This window comes from Antechinus flavipes, chromosome 4, assembly GCF_016432865.1.
Source record: "Antechinus flavipes isolate AdamAnt ecotype Samford, QLD, Australia chromosome 4, AdamAnt_v2, whole genome shotgun sequence".
NCBI classification, from domain to species: Eukaryota; Metazoa; Chordata; class Mammalia; order Dasyuromorphia; family Dasyuridae; genus Antechinus; species Antechinus flavipes.
Window position 1 is genome coordinate 179,293,322 of NC_067401.1, and position 26,414 is coordinate 179,319,735.

Consider the following 26,414-nt stretch of genomic DNA (forward strand, 5'->3'; position numbering starts at 1 on the left):
GAAAAATGGGAAAAAGAAAGGAAAGCTCTGTAAGAGAGTATGGAAAAGGCATATAACTCATTAAAAGAAAGATTTGAAAAGGAAAACAATTCCCTGAAATGTGAAGTGGAAAAGGTAAAGAACTCCCAGGGAAATAGAATTTGTGAATTGGAAAAAATAAAGAACTCCCAAGAAAGCAGGATTTGTGAATTGGTATAGAAAATAACTCCTTTAAAAACAAAATTGTGAAATGGAAAAAAATTCCACAGAACAAAACAATTCATTTAAAAATTCAATTGGACATATACAAAAAGAAGTAAAAAAAAGTACATGGAGAAAATAGCTCATTAAAAATCAGAACTGAACAAATGGAAATGAATGATTCTATGAGACATCAAGAATCAGTCAAGCAAAACCAAAAAAAATTTTTTAAATTAATATTTTATTTTATTTTATTTTATAATAACTTTATATTGACAGAATCCATACCAGGGTAATTTTTTTACAACATTATCCCTTGCATTCGTTTCTGTTCCGATTTTTCCCCTTCCTCCCTCCACCCTCTCCCCTAGGTGGCAAGCAGTCCTATATATGTTAGATATGTTGCAGTATATCCTAGATACAATATATGTTTGCAGAACTGAACAGTTCTCTTGTTGCACAGGGAGAATTGGATTCAGAAGGTAAAAATAACCTGGGAAAAAAAACAAAAATGCAGATAGTTCCCATTCGTTTCCCAGTGTTATCTCTTTGGGTGTAGCTGCTTCTGCCCATCATTTATCAATTGAAGTTCAGTTAGGTCTCTTTGTCAAAGAAATCCACTTCCATCAGAATACATCCTCATACAATATCGTTGTCGAAGTGTATAATGATCTCCTGGTTCTGCTCATTTCACTTAGCCTCAGTTCATGTAAGTCTCTCCAAGCCTCTCTGTATTCATCCTGCTGGTTATTTCTTACAGAAAAATAATATTCCATTACATTCATATACCACAATTTACCCAGCCATTCTCCAATTAATGGGCATCCATTCAATTTCCAGTTTCTAGCCACTACAAACAGGGCTGCCACAAACATTTTGGCACATACAGGTCCCTTTCCCTTCTTTAGTATCTCTTTGGGATATAAGCCCAATAGAAACACTGCTGGATCAAAGGGTATGCACAATTTGATAACTTTTTGGGCATAATTCCAGATTGCTCTCCAGAATGGTTGGATTCGTTCACAACTCCACCAATAATGCATCCGTGTCCCAGCTTTCCCACATCCCCTCCAACATTCATCATTATTTTTTCCTGTCATCTTAGCCAATCTGACAGATGTGTAGTGGTATCTCAGAGTTATCTTATTTTGAATTTCTCTGATCAATAATGATTTGGAACACTCTTTCATATGAGTGGGAATAGTTTCAATTTCATCATCTGAAAATTGCTGTTCATATCCTTTGAGAATGGCTTGATTTCTTATAAATTTGAGTCAGTTCTCTATATATTTTGGAAACGAGGCCTTTATCAGAACCTTTAAGTGTGAAGATGTTTTCCCAATTTGTTGCTTCCCTTCTAATCTTGTTTGCATTAGTTTTGTTTCTACAAAGGCTTTTTAATTTGATGTAATCAAAATTTTCTATTTTGTGATCAGTAATGGTCTCTAGTTCATCTTTGGTCACAAATTTCTTTCTCCTCCACAAGTCTGAGAGATAAACTATTCTATGTTCCTCTAATTTATTTATAATCTCGTTCTTTATGCCTAGGTCATAGACCATTTTGATCTTATCTTGGTATATGGTGTTAAGTGTGGGTCCATGCCTAATTTCTGCCATACTAATTTCCAATTATCCTAGCAGTTTTTATCAAATAATGAATTCTTATCCCAAAAGTTAGGGTTGGTCAAACACTAGATTGCTATAGTTGACTATTCTGTCTTGTGAACCTAACCTTTTCCACTGATCCACTAATCTATTTCTTAGCCAATACCAAATGCTTTTGGTGACTGCTGCTTTATAATATAATTTTAGATCAGGTACAGCTAGGCCGCCTTCATTTGATTTTTTTTTCATTAATTCCCTTGAGATTCTCAACTTTTTATTGTTCCACATGAATTTTGTTGTTATTTTTTTCTAGATCATTAAAATATTTTCTTGGAAGTCTGATTGGTATAGCACTAAATAAATAGATTAGTTTAGGGAGTATTGTCATCTTTATTATATTCACTCGGCCTATCCAAGAGCACTTAATATTTTTCCAATTATTTAAGTCTGACTTTATTTGTGTGGAGACTTTTTTATAATTTTGCTCATATAATTCCTGACTTTCCTTTGGTAGATAGATTCCCAAATATTTTATGCTATAAACAGTTATTCTGAATGGAATTTCTCTTTGTATTTCTTGCTGTTGGGTTTTGTTGGTGATGTATAAAAATGCTGAGGATTCATGGGGATTTATTTTATATCCAGCTACTTTGCTAAAATTATGAATTATTTCTAATAGCTTTTTAGTAGAATCTCTGGGGTTCTCTAGGTATACCATCATATCATCTGCAAAGAGTGATAGTTTGGTTTCCTCATTGCCTACTCTAATTCCTTTAATATCTTTCTCGACTCTTATTGCTGAGGCTAGTGTTTCTAATACGATATTGAATAATAATGGTGATAGTGGGCAACCTTGCTTCACTCCAGATCTTACTGGAAAAGGTTCCAGTTTTTCCCCATTGCATATGATGCTTACTGATGCTTTTAAATATATGCTTCTGACTATTTTAAGGAAAAGTCCATTTATTCCTATGCTCTCAAGTGTTTTTATTAGGAATGGATGTTGGATTTTATCAAATGCTTTTTCTGCATCTATTGAGATGATCATATGGTTTTTGTTTGTCTGGTTATTGATATAGTCAATTATGCTAATAGTTTTCCTAATATTGAACTGGCCTTGCATTCCTGGTATAAATCCTACTTGGTCATAGTGTATTATTGTGGGGATGATTTTCTGTAATCTTTTTGCTAATATTTTATTTAAGATTTTAGCATCAATATTCATTAGGGAGATTGGTCTATAATTTTCTTTCTCTGTTTTCAGCCTACCTGGTTTAGGTATCAGTACCATGTCTGTGTCATAAAAGGAGTTTGGTAGGACTCCTTCAATCCCTATTTTTTCAAATAGTTTATTTAGCATTGGAGTTCATTGTTCTTTAAATGTTTGGTAGAATTCACATGTAAATCCATCTGGTCCTGGGGATTTTTTCTTAGGGAGTTGATTGATAGTTTGTTCTATTTCTTTTTCTGAGATGGGACTGTTTAGGATATTTACTTCTTCCTCTGTTAGTTTGGGCAAGCTATATTTTTGGAGGTATTCTTCTATTTCATTTAAGTTGTCGAATTTATTGGCATAAAGTTGGGCAAAGTAACTCCTAATTATTGCTCTAATTTTCTTTTCATTAGTGGCAAGTTCTCCCTTTTCATTTTTAAGACTAACAATTTGATTTTCCTCTTTCCTTTTTTAAATCAGATTTACTAAGGGTTTGTCTATTTTGTTGGTTTTTTCATAGAACCAACTCTTAGTTTTATTGATTAATTCAATAGTTTTTTTACTTTCAATTTTATTGATCTCTCCTTTTATTTTTAGAATTTCAAGTTTAATGTTTGACTGGGGGTTTTTAATTTGTTCCTTTTCTAGCATTTTTAGTTGCAAGCCCAATTCATTGACCTTCTCTTTCTCTATTTTATACAAATAGGCCTCTAGAGATATGAAATTTCCCCTTATTACCACTTTGGCTGCATCCCATACATTTTGGTATGATGTCTCATTATTATCATTTTCTTGGGTGAAGTTATTAATTATGACTGTGATTTGCTGTTTCACCCAATCATTCTTTAGTATGAGATTATTTAGTTTCCAATTAATTTTTGGTCTACTTTCCCCTGGCTTTTTGTTGAATGTCATTTTCAATGCATCGTGGCCTGAAAAGAATGCATTTACTATTTCTGCCTTACTGCATTTGAGTTTGAACTTTTTATGTCCTAATATATGGTCAATTTTTGCATAGGTTCCATGAACTGCTGAAAAGAAAGTGTACTCCTTTCTGTCTCCATTACATTTTCTCCAGAGATCTATCATATCTAACTTTTCTAGTATTCTATTTACCTCTTTGACTTCTTTCTTATTTATTTTGTGGTTTGATTTATCTAATTCTGAGAGTGCAAGGGTTGAGATCTCCCACTATTATAGTTTTGCTGTCTATTTCTTCTTGCAGCTCTCTTAATTTCTCTTTTAAGAATTTAGATGCTACATCACTTGGTGCATATATGTTTAATATAGATAGTGCTTCATTATCCATACTACCCTTTAGCAAGATATCGTGGCCTTCCTTATCTCTTTTAATTAGATCAATTTTTGCTTTAGCTTGATCTGAGATCAGGATGGCTACCCCTGCTTTTTTGACTTCACCTGAAGCATAGTAGATTTTGCTCCAACTTTTTACCTTTATCCTGCATGTATCTCCCCGCTTTAGGTGTGTTTCCTGTAAACAACATATTGTAGGATTCTGGCTTTTAATCCATTCTGCTAACCGCTTCCTCTTTATGAGGGAGTTTACCACGTTCACATTTATGGTTAAAATGACCAATTCTGTATTACTTGCCATCTTGTTAACCCCGGTTTATGCTTTTCTCCCTTCTTTCCCTCTTACCCCCCTTCCCAATATTAAGCTTGTGAGCACCACTTGCTTCTCACAGCCCTCCCTTTTTAGTATCCCTCCCCCCGCCTTAGAATTCCTCCCCCTATCTTACCCCTTTCCCTCCCAGTTTCTGTATTTCCTTCCACTTAGCTTATTCCTTCCCTTTTAACTTTTCCCTTCTCACTTTTCAATGAGATGGGAGAAGTTTCACCCTAGATTGAATATGTCTAAAATTTTTCTCTTAAAGCCAATTCTGAAGGCAGTAAGATACCCACTATATTCATCCCCCTCCATTCTTTCTCGCAGATATAATAGGTTTCCTATGCCTCTTCATGAGATGTAGCACCCCCACTTTACCCTTTATCTGGTACAATGTCGTTTCCACATCTAGTCTCTAGAACAAAGTATACATGTATTCTTTATACATCTTTATAGCCAAAATATAGTTCCCAAGATTAATCTTTACCTTTTTAGATTTCTCTTGAGTTCTATATTTGTAGATCAAACTTTTTGTTAAGTTCTGGCTTTTTTATCAAAAATAGGTGAAATTCGCTTACTTCATTGAATGTCCATCTTCTTCCCTGGAAAAAGATGCTCATTCTAGCTGGGTAAGTTATTTTTGGTTGCATACCAAGTTCCTTAGCCTTTCAGAATATCAAATTCCAGGCCCTTTGATCCTTTAGTGTGGATGCTGCTAGATCCTGGATGATCCTTATTGTGGCTCCTCGATACTTGAATTCGGTTTTTCTAGCCGCTTGCAATATTTTTTCCTTTGTCTGAGGGTTCTGGCATTTGGCCACTATATTTCTTGATGTTTTGATTTTAGGATCCCTTTCAGTAGGTGATCGATGAATTCTTTCAATGTCTATTTTACCCTCTGTTTCTATGACTTCTAGAGCAGTTCTTTTTGATAATTTACTGGAAAATAGTGTCCAGCCTCTTTTTTTCATCATGCTTTTATGGGAGTCCAATGATTCTCAGATTGTCTCTCCTGGATCTGTTTTCCAGGTCTGTTGTCTTCCCCAGAAGGTATTTCACATTCTTTTCCATTGTTTGATTTTTTTGGATTTGCTTGACTGATTCTTCTTGTCTCCTCGAGTCATTCAATTCCAGTTGTTTAATTCTGATTTTCAATGAAGTATTTTCTTCACTCACTTTTAAAATATCTTTTTCTAATTGTCCAATTGAGTTCTTTTGTTCTATGGAATTTTTTTCCATTTGGCCAATTTTGTTTTTTAGAGAGCTATTTTCTGTTTCCAGTTCACTAATCCTATTTTTCATGGATTTTATTTATTTATCCACTCTCTCTTTAAATGAGTGGGATGACTTCTCCAGACTCTCTTGCCAAGCCTCCCTCTCCTTTTCCCATTTTTCTTCTAGCTCCTTGTGAGAGCCTTTTAAATTACTTCTATAAGGTTCATCTGTGCTGAGGAACAGATGATCTCCTCCTTTGGGGATTCACCTGGAGACTGTCTGTTTTTAGTCTCCTCAGGATTTAGAGTCTGCTCTCTATCTGTATAGAAGCTGTTAAGGGTTAAAGTCCTCTTCAATTTTTTGCTCATTTTGTCAAAGAATCAAAGACAAACTAGCAAAGAAAAAAAAAGAAAAAAAAAAACCCTAATTGGAGTCTGCTTTCTTTGGGGGAGGGACTGGGTGGTGTTACTGAGCTTCCTCTACAGACTTCGGGGAGGTGGGGGGGAGGGGCAGCAGTGAGGCACTAGCAGGACTGTGCTGCACCTGTGCTCTGAGACTCCGAGAGTGTGCTGAGCCACTGTGGGGGAGGGGTGGCCAGGTCCAGAGAAACTCCAGCTGTTTGGGGTTGTATTCTTCACCTCCTGGTGTTTTTAGCTTCACTGCTGAGCTACTGACTTGCTGCCAGGGCAAAGTATCCAATCCTGTGGCAAAGCTCTCCCCACAGAGACTTCTGCGATCACACCCCACCCCCTCTCCAGTCTGCTCCTGTGCTCTCACTGCTGCTGCCTCAGTCTGCACTCGATCTAAAACCGTCCCCACCCTCGAGCAAGATGGCTTCTCTTGGCAACTATTTGTGGGGTTTTTTTCAGTCAAGCATTTATTCAGAGGCTTGTAATGAAATGGATGGTGAGAAAAAACGCGGAGCTTACATAGCTGTGTGTCTCCTCTTCGCCATCTTGGCCGGAAGTCCCCAAAATTTTTTAAAAAATAGAAAAAATGTTAAATATCTACTTGGAAAAACAACAGACCTGGAAAGTGGATCTAGGAGAGATAATCTAAGGATTATTGGACTCCCTGAAAATCATGATGAAAAAAAGAACCTAGACACTGTTTTTCAGAAAATCATCAAAGAGAACTGCCCAGATGTAATAGAATCAGAAGACAAAATAACCAATGAAAGAATTCATCGAACACTTTCTGAAAGAGATCCCAAAATTAAAACTACAGTGTATATTGTGGCTAAATTTCAGAACTATCCCAGACTAAAGAAAAAATATTACAAACAGCCAGAAAACAAAACAAAACAAAACAATTCAAATACCAAGGAGCCACAATAAAGATCAGTCAGGACCTAGTAGCTTCCACATTAAAGGATCAAAGAGCCTGGAATCTGATATTCCAAAAGGCAGAGGAACTTGGAATGCAGCCAAGAATAAACTACCCACTTAAGCTGAGCATTTTCTTCCAAGGAAGAAGATGGACATTCAGTGAAACAGGTGAATTCCATTTGTTTCTAATGAAAAAACCAAAGCTAAACAAAAAATTTGACCTCCAAATATAGGACTCAAGAGAAGCATAAAAAGGTAGAAACTCTTGAGAACTGTATTTCTGTTATGGGCATACATAGAGAGTGCATGTATAATTTGATTTTACTGTTATAATATAAAAAAAGGAATTAGAAGTAGAAAAGGGATTGTATCAGAAAAAGGGAAAAGTGTATAGGACTGTTTGTCATCTGGGGGAGGGGGTGGAGGGAGGGAGGGAAAAAGTCAGAACAGAAGTGAGTGCAAAGGATAATGTTGTAAAAAATTACCCAGGCATGGGTTCTGTCAATAAAAAGTTATAATTATTTTTTAAAAAGAAGAAAAAAAAAAGAAAATGGGAAAAGTGGAGGTACAAAGAGGGAAATTACATCTCACAAAGAGGTAAAGGAAACCTGTTGTATCTGAGGGAATTAAGGGAAGGGAAGGAACATTGTGTGAATCTCACTCTTATCAGATTTGGCCCAAAGAGAAAATATTAAACATATTTGGTTACAGAGAAACTTCTCTCACCTCATTGAAAAGTGGGAGAGGAAAAGGAAAAGGAAAGGGGCATGTTAAATAGAAGGGAATACAGAAATAGTAAGGGAGAGGCATAAGAAAGGGGGAAAGAGGGATTCTAAAGTGGAAGTGCTGTGTGAGGCAAGTAGTAGTCAGAAATTTAATACTGGGGAGGGGGTAAGGGAGAAAGGAAAGAGAAAAGTATAATCTGGGGATAATAAGATGGCAGGAAATACAGAATTAGTAGTTTTAAATCATAAACGTGAATGGGATGAACTCTCCCATAAAGCAGAGGCAGGTGCAGATTTTCAGAAGCCAGAATCCTACAATATGTTGTTTACAGGAAACACATTTAAAGCAGTGTGATACATACAGAGTAAAGGTAAAAGCCTGGAGCAGAATCTTATTATGCTTTGGGTGAAGTAAAAAAAGTAGGGGTACCCATCCTTTTCTCAGATCAATCAAAAGCAAATATTGATCTAATTAAAAGAGATAAGGAAGGAAACTATATCTTGTTAAAGATAATGAATCTCTTAGATATCCATAGATAATGAAGCAATATCAATATTAAATATATATGCACCAAGTGATATAGCATCTAAATTCCTAAAGAAGAAGTTAAGAGAGCTACAAGAAGAAATAGACAGCAAAACTATAGTAGTGGGAGATATCAACCTTGCACTCTCAGAATTAGATAAACCTCAAAACAAATAAGAAAGAAGTTAAAAAGGTAAATAGAATATTAGAAAAGTTAGATATGATAGCTCTTTAGAGAAAACTGAATGGAAACAGAAAGGAGTACACTTTCTTCTCAGCAGTTCATGGAACCTATACAAAAATTGACCATATATTAGAACATAAAGATCTCAAAATTAAATGCAGAAAAGCAGAAATAGTAAATGCATTCTTTTGAGATCACGATGCAATAAAAACTACATTCAACAAAAAGCCAGGGGGAAATAGACCAAAAAGTAATTGGAAACTAAATAATCTCATCCTAAAGAATGAATGGGTGAAACAGTAAATCATAGACACAATTAATAATTTCACACAAGAGAGTGATGATAATAAGACAACATACCAAAATTTGTGGAATGCAGCCAAAGTGATAATAAGGGAAAATTTTATATCTCTAGAGACTTACTTGCAAAAAATAAAGAAAAGATCAATGAATTGGGCAAAAACTTAAAAAGCTAGAAAAATAGCAAATTAAACCCAATCAAATACTAAACTTGAAATTCTAAAAATAAAAGAAATTACTAAAATTGAAAGTAAAATAACTATTGAATTAATAAATAAAACTAAGAGTTGGTTTTATGAAAAAACCAACAAAATAGATAAATCTTTGGTAAATTTGATTAGAAAATGGAAAGAGGAAAATAAAATTGCTAGTCTTAAAAATGAAAAAGGAGAATTCTCCACTAATAAAGAGGAAATTAGAGCAATAATTAGGAGTTACTTTGCCCAACTTTATGCCAATAAATTTGATAACCTAAGTGAAATGGATGAATACCTTCAAAAATATAGGCTTTCCAGATTAATAAAGGCAGAAGTAAATTGTTTAAATAGTCCCATCTTAGAAAAAGAAATAGAACAAGCTATTAATCAACTCCCTAAGGAAAAATCCCCAGGACTAGATGGATTTACATGTGAATTCTAACAAACATTTAAAGAACAATTAACTCCAATGCTATAAACTATTTGAAAAAATAGGGAATGAAGGATTCCTACCAAATTCCTTTTATGACCCAGACATGGTACTGATACCTAAACCAGATAGGATGAAAACAGGGAAAGAAAATTATAGACCAATCTCCCTAATGAATATTGATGCAAAAATCTTAAATAAAATATTAGCAAAAAGATTACTGAAAATCATCCCCAGGATAATACACCATGACCAAGTAGGATTTATACTAGGAATTCAGGGCTGGTTCAATATCAGGAAAACTATTAGCATAATTGACTATATCAATAACCAAATTAACAAAAACCATATGATCATGTCAATAAGGGCGAAAAGCATTTGATAAAATCCAACATCCATTCCTTCTTTAAAACACTTGAGAGCATAGGAATAAATGGACTTTTCCTTAAAATAGTCAGTAGCATCTATTTAAAACCATCAGCATCATAGGTAATGAGGATAAACTGGAACCATTCCCAGTAAGATCAGGAGTGAAATAAGGTTGTCCATTATCACCAATACTATCCAATATTGTATTAGAAATGCTAGCTTTGGCAATAAGAGATGGAAAAAGAGATTAAAGAAATTAGAGTAGATAATGATTATCAGTCTTTGCAGATGATATGATGGTATACTTAGAGAACTCCAGAGATTCTACTAAAATGCTATTAGAAATAATCTACAACTTTAGCAAAGTTGCAGGATACAAAATAAATCCACATAAATCATTAGCATTCTTATATATCACTAACAAAATCCATCAGCTAGAGATACAAAGAGAAATTCCATTTAAAATAATTGCCAATAGTATAAAATATTTGGGAATCTATCTGCCAAGGAAAAGTCAGGAATTATATGAGCAAAACTACAAATCACTTTCCACACAAATAAAGTCAGATCTAAACAATTGGAAAAATATTAAGTGCTCTTGGATAAGTTGAGTGAATATAATAAAAATGACAATACTACCTAAACTAATCTATTTATTTAGTGCTATACCAACCAAACTTCCAAAAAACATTATTTTAATGACCTAGAAAAAATAACAAAATTCATCTGGAAGAACAAAAGTTCAAGACTTTCCAGGGAACTAATGAAAAAAAAAAATCAAATGAAGGTGGCCTACCTGTACCTTATCTAAAACTATATTATAAAACCATTTAGTTTATTTTATATTTATATTATAAAACCAAAACCATTTAGTATTGGCTAAAAAATAGATTAGTTGATCAGTGGAATAGGTTAGGTTTACAAGATAAAATAGTCAATAACTATAATAATCTAGTGTTTGATGAATCCAAAAACCCCAGCTTTTGATATAAGAATTCACTGTTTGACAAAAACTGCTGGGAAAATTGGAAATTAATATGGCCAAATCTAGGCTTTGACCCACACTTAACACTGTATACCAAGATAAGGTCAAAATAGGTTTATGATCTAGGCATAAAGATTGAGATTATAAATAAATTAGAAGAACATAGGATGGTTTACCTCTCAGACCCGTGGAGGAGGAAGGAATTTGTGACCAAAGAAGAGCAAGAAATCATTATTGATCACAAAATAGAAAATTTTGATCATATCAAGTTAAAAAGACTTTGTGCAAACACAACTAATGCAGGGATTAGTAGGGAAGCAATAAACTGGGAAAACATTTATACAGTCAAAGGTTCTGATAAAGGCCTTTTTCCCAAAATATATAGAGAATTGACTCTAATTTGCAAGAAATCTAACCATTCTACAATTGATAAATGGTCAAAGGATATGAACAATTTTCAGTGAAGAAATTGAAACTATTTCTAGCTCTATGAAGCGATGACCAAATCATTATTGGTCAGAGAAATGCAGATGAAGACAATTCTGAGATATCTCTCAGATTGGCTAGGATGATAGGAAAAGATAATGATGAATATTGGAGGGGATGTGAAAACTGGGGCACTGATACATTGCTGGTGGAATTGTGAATGCATCCAGCCATTCTGGAGAGCAATTTGGAACATAAACTATCAAAATGTGCATAACCTTTGATCCAGCAGTGTTATATCTTATATCCCAAAGAAATTTTAAAGAAGGGAAAGGGACCTGTAGGTGCAAAAATGTTTGTGGCAGCCCTTTTTGTAGGAGCTAGAAACTGGAAATTGAAGGGATGCCCATCAGCTGGAGAATGGTTGGGTAAATTGTGATATATGAAGGTTATGCAATATTATTGTTCTCTAAGAAATGATCAGGATGAATACAGAGAGGCTTAGAGAGACTTACATGAATTGATTTAGCATCAGTGAAATGAGCAGAACCAGGAGATCATGTATACACTTCAACAATAATACTATATGATGATCAATTCTGATGATTGTGGCTCTCTTCAAAAATGAGATGAACTAAATCAGTTCCAATTGTTCAGTAATGAAGAAAACAGTTATAACCAGTGAAAGAACTATGGGAAATGAGTGTGGACCACAACATACCATTTCTACACCTTCTGTTTTTGTCTACTTGCATTTTTGTTTTCCTTCTCAGGTTATTTTTACCTTATTTTGAAATCTGATTTTTCTTGTTCCACGTGATAACTGTATAAATAGGTATACATATATTGTATTTAACACATACTTTAACATATTTAACATGTATTGGTCTACCTGCCATATAGGGGAGTGGGGGGAGAAGAAGCGGAAAAGTTGGAACAGAAGGTTTTGCAAGGATCAATGTTGAAAAATTACCCATATATATGTCTTGTCAATGAAAAGATAAAATAAAAAGAAATAAAAGAAATGTATAGATAATGTGTAGCAATGCTGTGGAATAGAAAATTTTATATAAGAGCATGGCATGGTAGTAATCAGGATTGCTACAACTCAGTGGACTCAAGCTGGTGAGGAATTCTAAGGATGACAACTAAAAGGAGATTTTTAAAAGCTATATGAAGTGGGGGCAGCTAGATGGTACAGTGGATAGACCACTAGCCCTGAAGTCAGGAGGACCTGAGTTCAAATGTGACCTCAAGACACTTAATATTTCCTAGCTGTGTGACCCTGGGCAAATCACTTACTCCTATTCCCTCAAGGGGGAAAAAAAAAAAGCTATATCAAGTGAAAAAGGAGGACCAAAGAAAGAGTGGGACCTTTTCTTGGAATATAGGTAGAATAATTGAGAACTGAGAAAAGATAGAGTTGCTGACTTTTATTTTGTATATCTTATCTGCAAAAGAGAATGACTTTTACACTGGAAATTACAACAAACAAGACTAATTGGGAATTGATCCCTGAGATAAGTAAGGAGATAATAAAGTTAACTGTTCTTGATGAATAATCAAGACACCTGGTCCAGATGAATTATATCTTCTGATCCTGAACAACAACAACAAAAACTGGCTGGTGTGGTTACTGAGACAATTTCTGTGATATTGAAAGTGATGGACAAGGCAATAGGTGTTAAAAATTAATTTTTTAAATTTATTTTTTATTTTTATTTTCCTCAATTACATGTAAAACAACATTTTTTGATTATACCTATACGTTAATTTTTTACATATTTCCATAAGAATCATGTTGAGAGCGAAAAATCAGAACAAAAGGGAAAATAATGAGAAAAAAAAAAAACAAGGAAAAAAAAAGTGAACATAGTGTATGTTGATGTACAGTCAGTTTCCATAGTTCTGTCTCTGGATATGGATGGCATTCTATTCAAAGTTTATTGGGATTGTTTTGGATCACTGAACCAGTGAGAAGAACCAAATTTATCATAGTTGATCATCACACAAGCTAAGAATTAATTATTCAGTTTTTAGATATTTGACTATGAATATTCTGAATGTAAGTTCCTTGTCTAATGATCATTTAATGTACATTGGTGGGGGAGCTGAAAATCTTGACATTTGTAGGATAAACAAAACCTGAAGAAATAAGGAAGTTGCAGATAAGTTGGTACACAAGTATACTTTGCAGAGGTAAAGAATAGAGTTGGTATAATAGATGTTATCATATACTCAAAAGCTAATGTTATTTCATAGAATATTTGGGTATCAGGTATTGCAAAATTAAAAATATTAGTAAAAGGGGCAGTAGATAGTACAGTGGATAGAGCACCAGCCTTGAAGTCAGGAGGACCTGAGTTCAAATCTAGTCTCAGACACTTAACACTTCCTAGCTGTGTGACACTGGGCAGGTCACTTAACCCCAATTGCCTCAGCAAATTAAAAAAAAAAATTAGTAAAAAAAAAAAGGAAAGATGGGGAACAAGAATTTATTAAGTGACTACTATATATACAAAGTAATTATGTATTTACAAATACAAATATTATTTTATTTGATTCTCACAATAGCCCTGTAAAGCAGGTGCTATTATTCTCTCCATTTTAGGTTTTGGGAAACTGAAGCAGGCAAGTTAAGGGACTTGCTCAGTGTCACATAGCTGGTAATGTCTGAGAGCAGAAGGGAAGTCTGGTTTTCCTGATTCCAGGCCTGATGCTCTTTCTTCTGTGCCACCAAACTGCTCAATAGATATTAATGCCTTTTAGACTTTAATGTTATTTCTGCTGATAAAAAATCATATCATTTTCTGATGTTGAATCATTTGACAACACCAAGGACTTTGGTGATCAGAAGTTTATTTCCAGCTGTACCACTGCAGGAGACTTGCCAGGTTTCATCTCCCAAGAAGCATTGTTGTTCTGGAGGCTTTGAGGTTGTCTCCACCAGTCTGATGTTAGTCAGTAAACATTAATTAAGTGCCTACTATGTGTTACATTGTGTTAAATGCTAGAATCCAAAGAAAGGCAAAATACAATCTCTGCTTCTCAAGGTGCTCATAATCTATCCCTAGATGGCAAATAATCCAATATATGTTAAACGTTCAATTCTTCTACCGTGTTTCCCTGATAATAAGACCTATCCCGAAAATAAGCCCTCCCCCGAAAATAAGCCCTATTGAGATTGCTACTGTAGTGAAGGTGATCCCCTGTGCTACATGCTACATTACGGTACCCTCTGTATGCACTGTCGTTCTCCCCCACCCCCCGGGTGAAACGCACGCCACGCTCTGAGCTGCATTCAATCAGAGCTGCAGCAGTGAGGGCGTCATCCTGTTCTTCCCCAGTGATTTGCGTGCTGGCGCCATTGAGAGCAGTGCCGCAGAGGAGAGCTGAGGCAGGACAACATAAAAACCCGGTATGTAAGCGGGGGTGAGGGGGCATGATGGAGGATAAAAGGGGCATGATGGAGGATAAAAGGGGCATGATGGAGGATAAAAGAAGAACTCAGGGGGCATGATGGAGGATAAAAGAAGAACTCAGCCAGCACTCACCGCGCTAAAGAAATGAAGAACTTCCTTGCAGAGAGAAGAATAGATCAAGTAATGATTCCTGCAGGAATGACTGCCTATCTCCAGACCCTTGATATTGCAATAAACAAGCCATTCAAGGACCATTTGCGCATGGAAGTCAATGACTACATTGAAAATAGAATGGAAAGAAATCAGTATGGAAACTTTGTGAAGCCCTGTCTGCAAGAAGTCGTGACTTGGGTGAAGAAGTCATGGGATAAAATTACCGACAGCTGTGTTGCCAAGGCACTACGAGCAGGTTACCTGGACAAGACATGTTCATTTAAAGAGAGCTATATTGCTGGACATGACAGATTGGGTCCACTTCTTCTGAAGGAAATAGAGGTGCAAGACATCCAGGACAGAATTCAGAGTATGGACATTTATGACGATGTTGTTGAAGAAGATGACATGATCATTATTGAATAAAGGTACTTTTTTTGGTTCACATTTACCTGTTTATTAAAATTGCTGTCAATGTTCATTAAAATAAGTCCTCCCCTGAAAATAAGCCCTCTGGTATTTTTCTGTCCAAAAAATTAATAAGACAGTGTCTTATTATCGGGGAAACACAGTATATATATTTCCATATTTATCATGCAGCACAAGAAAAATCCAATGAAAAATGGGGCAAAATGAGAAAGACAAAATGCAAGCAAACAGTGTCAAAAAGAATGAAAATATTATGCTGTAATCCACACTCATTCCCCACAATCTTCCTCTGGGTATAGATGAGGAAGTCATAATTTAATGGGGGAAAACAATACATTAAAATAAAAGATAGTAGACAATCACACTGTATAGGAAATAAGAGTGGTTGCTCTGCTGACTAAGGATTGGAGTTTCCTTTTTATAAGGATCTTTAGGACATTCATCTATCTCTCTTTAGAGTCCTAAGTAATGAGCCTGTTACCCAGTGCAGAGCAAGCACAGGCAAATCCAGTGTTCTTACCCTGGCCATCTTTATGCCAAGAAACAGATTAAGGATAGCCTATCAGAATACAGTATTGGGGAAGGCTGAGATGTAGTGTAGGGAGGAGAAGGAAGCAGGGATCCAGCAAATCAGTTAATAAGTTTCAGTCAGAGTTATAAAATCGACTCCAGCTTACAAAATGAAGTCTAAGAAATATCAGAGGGGGAGAGGGAGACAGAGGGTGAGAGAGAAGAGAGGGAGGGAGGAAAGGGGGAGGGGAAGAGGGGAGAGAGAGAGGGAATATTTGGAGCATTATAGGTTTGTTTCTACAGTAGTTTGAAACCCTTGTGATCATGTGTGCAACAGTTTTAGTGTTTGTATGGTGGATTACATAATTCTTTGACCATTTGTGATTTAAGCTTAGTATGTTCTTGAATTTTCTCAATCTGTCATCAAATTGTTGTCAATCTGCTGAAAGGATTCAACATTTGAGCCCAGCATGTGATCAAGTACATGTATTAGATTTCTTTTGAAAATTGTTACAGAATGTTCCATATAAAATGTTCATGATTATTTTATCAGTTTTATGATCTTATATTTATAACCATATGGAATAAAATTTTATTTTTTATTATAATTGTGAATTTATTTTATATTGTTTTATTATAATTGTGAAAAATAATGAATTTCAATTCATGTCAGAATTTGGGGGGGGCAAAGTATTGTCAGAAGCATTTTAAATTATCCTGGGAATTCACAACACAATTTTTGTTGTTGTTGATGAAAGTTTCCATAGAACAAAAAACAATGCTGTAATAAGTTGCCATTCAACATCTGAACTGTGTAAGTATCCTTTTTTCATGTCATGACTAACTTTTAATAAACTGATTACTAAGATTTTTTGAATTAAGTTTATTTTTTGAAATACTAGCTCTTCAAGTCTCAGAGGTTTATGAATTGGTGGACAAATAAAGATGTGTGCATAAGTACAATATGTTAATCTTTTTAATAGTATGCTGTTTATTTTAGGATGATGTGATGATGCCTCAAAGAGTGAGATTGCAATACAAAGCTGCCATTCAATATCCAAATAGTGTAAGTATCCTTTTTCCATGTCATGGCTAACTTTTAATAAAGTAATTACTAAGAGTTAAAATTGTTTATTTTTTTGCAGTAATTGTTAATAAATTAGCAAAGAAAATTTCTTTAATAACATTTTTCTTCATTGAATGTAAGTACATATTTAGATTGGCTTTACTTTAATCCCCCAAGTAAACTTATGAATCTAAGTTGCTGTACAACAATTGCTGGCTTAAATTGGTATAACAGTTTCTTTGAAACCAAGTAAGAGATGAAGAAACTAAGAAAATACGATATACAACAGTCTGTCAATAGATTGTAAATAGCATGTATAGTTTTAATTATACTTTTGTATGATTATTATAAAAACCACTTTTATTCACCTAGGTTAAATTTTAACATTAAAGAATAATTTCTTCTATCTTAAAGATGTTATCACAATGAGATTTTCCTCTTTAAAAAAAAATCCTATCAAATGATTTGATCTAAAGAATTTATGTGATTGATTCTGTCTTCTACAAATAAACTTGATCAGGTAGAAGAATTTTTGCAGACCTGAGACCATTTCACTTTCTGTTCCACAACCATTTCCTTACTCTCTGTAGTCCCCATTTAATACAAGAAATTATCTACACTTAGAAGATTTCATTTTAATCAGAGACAGAAGAGATTACAAAAGATAAGATGGATGAATGCATAGGTGAATGAATAGGTACTTATAAAGAGCCTATAATGTCCCATACAATGTTCCAAATTCTGGGAAATTATATATAAATACAAAAATTAAGATAGTCTCTGTTTTCATGGGTTTTATATTCTAAAAGAAAGAGACAACATATATAGGAGAATGGTTATTAGAGAAGAAAGGTTTCCTTTAGGGAATCAAAATGTGTTGAGTTCATCAGTAAATCACTTGACACTCCTTTTCTTAAAGCAGTAATTCTGTTGATTTATTTATTGTTCCATTAGCAGGAGAGGGGAAGATTACTATACATGTATGATTCAGCCTCAGTGGGGGAGTTCAGAATCTTAATAGAATCCTGTCTCCAAATCCTAAGGTAATTAATTCCAGAAAAAATTGGAGGATTATCTGATTTCATAGATGACACAGACTTCCTTTTAGGAAGTGTGACTCTTAATTGTCCTGACTCCAGATTGCAAATGAATGTGGACAATAACGTATGCAAAGAGAAGACACAGAGACTGGAGTGGGAATGAACTATGTAGGCTGGAGTGGGGTGGGAGGTCAAGTAGATATTTGTGAAATGATCTTTGTATCAAGCATCTCTGATAAAGGTTGGATATCCCGTTATATACTGTAAAGCAAAATGGCATAGAGAACTAGAGAGTTGGCTTAAATATGTGGATTCACCGTCCCACCACTGACACAATCTGTTTGACTCAGATAACATGCTAAAACTATAAATTAAAGAACAATTGCTGATCTACATGTGTAGAGGGAGTTGCCAACTTGTGAGTCTCCTAGATTTGTTTCTCTTTTAATAGAAAGGTACTGGTTACTGGAGAGGAAATAAGGGAAACCATAGGAAGAAGTGATCACTCCATTATAAAGACTAGATCAATTTGGCACCAGCTAGATTGGATGGATTTAAGAGTCTGAAAAGGAAGGAAATGGAAGCATCTGTTGCAGATGCAGCCCTTTTCAAGGATTTTAATCATAAAAGGGAGGAGTTATATATGATGATAACAAATGGAGATAGATGAACCAAAGTGAAACTATTTTGAGGGAAAAATTGAAAATAGTGGAAATGGAAAAGATCTTTTCTCTTTAAAAAAATAGGAATGGAATCAAATAACTTATATACCTGGAGGAGTACGCCTGGCAAGGAACAACTATTTCTTTATTTGAGGTAGAGGTGAAGGAGATAATAGCAGAGGGTACTGTGAGATGGATAAGGGGAACTCTCAGTGAAAAGAAAGAACTTGATTTTTCAACAATAATAAATAGAATAGTCTTTCTAGAGGAAAAAAAGAATTAATGGAAAGTTACTTAGAATTATAAACTATGAAGATATTTCATAAAGTTTTTTTTTTTATATCAGCAATACTTGAAGTTGAGTAAAGCTTGTTAATTTGAAAATATTGAGATAAACTTTAAATATGACAGCTTTTTCCCTCATTTCTTATATGTACACATAAATTGTCATATTTGATAATAAGAATGTTTTGCAAAACATTCTACATGTATTGTGTCATTTGACCTTCTAGCTATAGTATATTAGGATCTTGGTGGGGTTGGTTTGAGGATCTGGTAAAAATTGGTTCCTTCCTACTGCAGTCTTAATGTTTGTTTTTTAAAAAAACTTAAAATCATAGCACTTTGAAAGCTTGGTGGCAAAAATCCCATACTCCATACAAGAATGTACTACAATTAAAAACTATTTTAATAAGCCATTGAAAAACATATATATCTAAGCATATATATCTAACTGGTTAATTAATACATAAATAATCACTATTAGTGAACCATTAAATTCAGAAACTGCTGATTTTATGTTATATCATCAAGCAGAGAAATATTACAAAATTTTGGAAAGCCCAAGAATATTTATATTTATTTTGATTTAAAACATATGATTTAGTATACACCAACTATGAACTTTCTTTTGTTCAATTTCATTTAAAATATAGATTATAGGGTGCCAAGTGAAGAGAGAACCCCCAAACTCAACTGAACGCTATACTCGTTGGATCAATAATCTAACATCTAAGCAACTTACCACACAGGTATTTATCATTTTAGGTTTTTTTAGTTATATGTTCTGGCAGTCCATGATATTAGATGCAGTATCCTAGAAACTTATGCCTTAAAATGCTTTGCTTAAGGTGATGTCCTAATTGTTAAAACACTTTAAAGAATTGAAGGGGTAGAAGGAGTGTTGCAAAGGCAGCACTCTCTGGTGGAAGTGACTCCATCACTTTGAAATTTAAAGGTCTACAGAAGAAGGTGGTGAAATTCTCATGTTTTATTACTTCAAGTATATCTTCAGTTGTAGTAACTTCTTTATTGTTTTAATACAAAAATGTGAAGGGAAAAGTCAGATACAGGGTATTATGATGATTAGAGGGCGAGTTGAGGAGACTGTAAAAGAAAAGACTTGTTTTTATGTATTCAGACCCGACCAGATGTTATTAGTGACAAGTTAAAGCTAGTGGAATAAGTATGTTTTAATATCTAGTATATGCTAGGCACTGTGTTAGACATAAGGAATACAAATACAGAATATGTACTCTCAAAGAGCTAATATCCTATTGGTGGAGACAGCATGTATACATATTACTATAAGAAGAACAAATATGTACAGAATAAATAGTAATTCATTAAGTACAATGCCATATGGGGGATCAGAAAAGTTATCACATAGAGAAGGTGTTGTTTGAGCTAGGTTTTTGAAATAAGTGAGGGATTTTGTGAGGCAGAAATGAACAAGAGCAATCCAGGCATAGGGAATGTCCAGTGCAAATAGAATCAAAACAGGAAGTGAAGATTTTTATTAGCCATTGTTGAATGTATACAGTTACCAGAAATGGGGAGTTTCGTGGAGTTCACATTTTATATGACTGAAATTTTACAATTTAGTTCCCTAATTTATATTTATCCAGGTATAGACCTATACATAAACATTGATATGATATGGAAATGCCAAAAAAAAGTATCCTTATTTAGATTTTATTTTGTTTTATAATAACCATAGTATTTATTATTGTTATGGTTGGATCTGATCTTTGATTTTATATAGGTAAAAAGCTTCTGGTGAGACCAGGTAAAAAATCCTTGGTCCTATAAAACATTCCATCTGAAATTAGAGATTTACCACTCTGGTAAGAGTAAAAAGAACCATCTCTTGACTCCTTTATCCAACCCACAGAGCAACTATGGATTCTGGAATTCTGGAATACACAAACCAGAGTAGATTGAGGACTGAGCATAAAGGACAGAAGCCAGGTGGCCCCTGAAGACTTTGAACATCTTTGCCTGAACTTCACTAAGCCCACCCCAGTCCTTCAAGGCCCATGGTTCCAGAAGCCCAGTTAGAGAGAGATATTGTGATATATTTTACCTGAGTACATACTATATTTGGAACCAGGCAGACTTTACCCACACTTTCATTTTCAGGGTTTGATACAAACTCACACTCCTCAAACTAGACACTTAAGTAGATGACATGAACAAACCAAGGGGAAAATGAAGGTACACATGAAGAAATATATTTGTGAGATACCCAAAGGATAAACTCTCCAGAAAATTATAGCACTACAAGAAGATCTAGTAAAATCTCAGAGAAAGAAATGTTCTGGCTAGTGAGATTGTAGAAATAGCTAGGAGAAATAAAATAAGAACTACAGAATGAAAAAGTCTAGGGGAGATAATATTTGCAGGGAAATTGATAATGTAGAACAGATTATATAAATGCTTAATCGAACTGAGCACTGTTTTAGAGGATTACGTGCATTGCCACTCCACACAAGACAAGTTGCTTTCTTTCTTTTACCACTCTCTATTCCTCACAATCGGATGCAGATTGGGATGAGAGGCAAGTTCTTTTTCTTATGGCCACAGAATAGTGAGGTGAAATCAGAGTTGTTGTTGGCAGATAAAAGCAATAATAGAATTGCTTAGTGGATTCCAGAGCAGAAATCTTTATGTACTGCTATGCAAACTAGGAACTGAGTAAGAAGATGCTAATAAAAAGAAATGTATTCCTGGGGGTTTCAATGGAATTGGTTGGTTGTTATCCTTTGTTCTTAAAAAGAACCAACATAATGCTAATTATGGCTGATCAGACCATTATAAGCTTGGAAGGTTCTACCACAGGCCAGGCACAAATAGTTCATATGAACATTTGAAATCGAGATGTTTTTAAATTTGTTTATCTTTTTGATAAATTCTGCTTTATTTAGAACACAGAGTCTCCTTTGATGTGGGCACCCCATTCTGGGAGATCCTTTGCCAAGGTCTCCTATGTCTCATATTCATTTCCCAAGTTTTTCAGAGAGACTTTGAGAATGTCTTTTATTGCCTCTTCTGACCACAATTTGAGTATCTGCCTTATGTGAGTTCTCCATAAAGTAGTCTTTTAGGCAAATTTATATTTAGTATTTGAACAATATGGCCAGCCCATTGCAGTTGTGCTCTTTGCTATAGAGTTTGAATGCTTGGCAACTTAGTTTGAGAAAGGACCTCAATGCCTGGTACCCTATGTTGCCAGGTGATCTTCAGAATCTTCTTAAGACAATTCAAATGGGAATAATTTCGTTTCCTGGCTTGGTACTGGTAGACTGTACAAATTTCACAGGCATTAAACAGTGAGGTCAGTATAGTGGCTCTGTAGACCTTCAGCTTGATAGATAGTCTAATATCTCTTCTTTTCTACACTTCCCTTTGGAGCCTTCCAAACATTGAGCTAGCTCATCATCTTTAGGTTCATCCCTGAAAAGTAACTGCTGTTGTAAGTGAACGTATCAGTAGTATTCAAAATTTTTTCATTTTCTATAATTGATGGCTTCATGTGTGTTGATGGCTGTTGGAGAACCTGTGTTTTCTTGGTATTAATTGTCAGGCCAAAATTCGTTTAAGTGGCAGAGAATCAATCCATACTTTGTTGCATCTCAGCTTCAGAGGCTGCATTCTCTCACTCAGATGAGTTCACAATCATCTGAACAAAAAAAAACATGCACCAATTCTCTCTTCTCTGTAGTACCGGCTTGAAGCTTTTTCAAGTTAAATAATTTATCAGTGTAATATCTATTGCTTTTTTTGTTCTGATTGAAATATTTTGACAATGTTGCTGAAAAAAACATGCTTAAAAGACATGGGAGCAAGCACACAGCCTTGTTTCATTCCATACATGACTGGGAAAGCATCATCCATTATCCAAAACATGAGCAAGCATGCTATCATGAATTTGATGTATAATACTGATGAACTTCTCTGGGTAACCAAATTGACTTTGTCTTACTACTGGACAGATAACTCTGAAAGAGAAAGTGAGGCTAACAATTTTGCCCAATTCTGCCATACTTTTTTGCATTGGGAACCTCTTTTACATTCTGGCAAAACATATGGACCCATTCTCAGAATAATATTTCTTTTTAAATTCGTAACTTAAAATATCAATTTATAAATTAATAGTGAAAATTAAAATCTAATTTTTCCCATTCAAGTTTCTTATTTATTTAACATATATTATTTTGTTCTATACTTATTTGGATATAGTTCATATCTATCTACTAAACTATAAGTTCCACAAGGTCAGCTATCTTTTATTCTCACAACATTTAGCATAATATTCTTTTTTTTATAATAGTAGCTTTTTATTTTTCAAAATACATACAAAAAAGATGTTGTTTCATTCCTTTTACAATTAAAACAACAGTTCCATGCAGTTGAATACAAAAAGTATTTCTTGAACACCTTGCATGTGTGTGTATGTGTGTATGTGTTCTCTGTATCAGATCTTAAGAAAGTGAAGTCCCATAATTCTTATCAAATGAATGTAATTAGGGAGACAACCATTTTATTAGAGAATCGAATTGAGTTAGAAAACCTGGGCTAGATGATTAACTCTCACAGGCAAGACACTCTGCTTTCCTGGACCTCAATTTCCTTATTTGTAAAATTTAAGGAGGTTGGTCTCAATCTTTGAAGTCTCCATCCTGCAAATGCTAGAATATATGAGAAATTAGATTTAAAAATATATGCAAAAGGAATTTGGGATAAAGGAAATTACTTTGAGTTAATTGTTGTGGAATGTGATTCAGAAAGGCTATACACAAGAATGAAATGTCATCAGCAGGAAGTTGATAAACTTTATTGCACACTTAATTTTGTAATGTCTTTAGTATAGTTAGTTCCTGGCACTGCACAGTAGGTGCTTAATAATTTTTTTTTTTTTAAAGTATAAACTCAGCACTGGAGAATACAAAACTGGTAGAAGATAAGGAGTTTATCTTGCAGTTTATCTTAGTACTAACCACTCCCTCCCCCAATATTTCCTCTTTTTTATCACCTTTCCCCCCTTCCATGTCCCTTTCTTCTCCTATTTTCCTTGTAGGATAAGATAGATTTCTGTACCCTCTTTGAGTATGTATGTTATTTCCTTTTTGAGTCGATTCTGATGAGAGTAATGTTTGCTCATTTCTCCTTTTCTTCTTCTCTTCCACTCCATTATAAAAGTTTTTTGCTTGCCTTCTTTTTTATGGCAGATAATTTTGCAGTTTATCATCTTAAAATCAATTGCCTGGGACAGTTAGCCTGGGAGACTAAATGACTTGCAATTTGTACTTAAACCAAGGTCTTCTTGCCTCAAAAGCTGCTTCTCTATCCATTATGCTCCTTTTTTCTCATGTTTTGTTAGAATTTTCATGACAGCATTATTATGGTGTGAAGTGATAGAACTAGGGTGATAGCAAAACAAGGACCAAATTTCAGTAGCATTGAGTAGGACATGGTGACCAATTGATTGGATTTCTGGTACAGTGCTAAGTTTTGAGATCTCAGAAAGTATTTAATGGATATAAGAAAAAAAAAAGGAAAAATGGAATCTAGTAATGACAGTTGACAAGAACACAGTGGGGAAAATATTGTACTGACTACCATCATTCTCTTGGTTCCCCCAAATTCAGATAAAAAGGAAATTAGTATTTCAAGACTTCCAAAACACTGAAGTTATTTTTCTGAAAGAATCTTTTGAAGATTTGCAAAAGATATCAGTAGATTGAAATTTTAACTCATTTACTTCATGGCTGCTACTACTTACCCTGTGATATACTGCTAGGTGTGCTCTAAACTTTTTTTGGATAAATATTTTATTTGCTTCATAATAGTTGTGACCTGGAAATTCTTGTCACTATTTGATTTAGTTTGAGATGTTTAAGACAGAAAACATTATTATATATAATTCCTGGACATGTTGGTATTTATTCCATATGAAAGTGGTAATGATTTGAAAGATAGAAAATTAGCAGGTATATTCTTATTGCATGCCACAACATTTCTCTTTCTTTTAAAGTTTTTTTTTAAGCTAGTTTTTGATTCTAAATATAAAGGACTATGGTTAGGATTATATGTATTTTTCTTTTCCAAAATTTTCTTTCTTTACTTTAAAAAAAGTTTTATTAACTTTTTTGTTTTTAAGCACCTGTCATGTAAAAGGAATGAGATACACCTAGGCATTAACCCACACCTAAAAATGGATTCATGATCATAAAGAATGATATAAGCAAATTAAAAGAACATAGTTTACCTCTCAGATCTGTGGAGGAGGAAGGAATTTGTGACCAAAGAAGAACTGGGGGTCATTATTGATCACAAAATAGATAATTTTGATTATACTACGTTAAAAAGTTTTTATACAAACAAAAACTAATGCAGATAAGATTAGAAGGAAAGCAATAAACTGGGAAAACATTTTTACATTCAAAAGTTCAGATAAAGGCCTCATTTCTAAAATACATAGATAATTGACTCAAATTTATAAGAATTCAAACCATTCTCCAATTGATAAATGAACAGACAATTTTCAAATGAAAAAATTGAAACTATTTCTAGTCATATGAAAAGGTGCTCTAAATCACTATTGATCAGAGAAATGCAAATTAAGACAACTCTGAGAATACCACTTTATACCTCTTAGATTAACTAAGATGACAGGAAAAAATAATGACCAATGTTGGAGGGGATGTGGGAAAACTGGGACACTAATACATTGTTGGTGGAATTGTGAACAGATCCAACCATTCTGGAAAGCAATTTGGAACTATGCCCAAAAAGTTATCACACTATGCATACCCTATAACCCAGAAGTGTTTCTACTGGGCTTATATCCCAAAGAGATCTTAAAGGCAGCCCCTTTTGTAGTGACAAGAAACTGGAAACTGAATGGATGCCCATTAGTTTCAGAATTGCTGAATAAGTTATGGTATATGAATGTTATGGAAAATTATTGTTCTGTAAAAAATAATCAGGATGATTTCAGAGAGGTCTGAAGAGACTTATATGAACTGATGCTAAGTGAAATAAGCAGAAACAGCAGATCATTGTACATGGTAACAACAAGATTATATGATGATCATTCTGAATGAGATGATTCAGGCCAGTTCCAATGATCTTGTGATGAAGAGAGCCATCTACACCCAGAGAGAAGACCATTGTAATTGAATATGGTTCACAACATAGCATTTTCACTTTTTTGTTATTGTTTGCTTGCATTTTATTTTCTTTCTCATTTTTTCCTGTTTGATTTGGGTTTTCTTGTGCAGCAAGATAATTGTTTAAATATGTATGCATCTATTGGATTTATTATATATTTCTACCAATATATATTGGATTACTTGCCATCTAGGGGAGAGGATGGGAAGGGGGGGCGGAATTGGAACACAAGATTTTGCAAGGGTTACTATTGAAAAATTATCCATGCATGTGGTTTGGAAGTAAAAACTTGAATAAAAAAAGTCAAGCAATGTCAGAGTGAGAATTAATTTTTAAAAGTGGGGAGGGGGATTTCCTGCAACCTGAA

At 34.2% G+C, this 26,414-nt stretch overlaps 1 protein-coding gene across 3 annotated transcripts in view; it reads left to right on the forward strand.

Moving 5' to 3' along the window:
* The window catches only part of B3GNTL1 (UDP-GlcNAc:betaGal beta-1,3-N-acetylglucosaminyltransferase like 1), a 91,530-nt gene that overhangs the window by 17,996 nt on the left and 47,120 nt on the right, over positions 1-26,414 (forward strand). For 2 of the 3 annotated variants that reach the window (XM_051995627.1, XM_051995629.1), the window contains 2 exons: positions 16,825-16,890; positions 19,528-19,623. In XM_051995627.1, the coding sequence (XP_051851587.1) occupies positions 16,825-16,890; positions 19,528-19,623 (162 nt within the window). Of the gene's footprint in view, positions 1-16,824; positions 16,891-17,844; positions 17,934-19,527; positions 19,624-26,414 lie in introns of those variants that run through there. The other variant, XM_051995630.1, reaches the window with a different exon arrangement.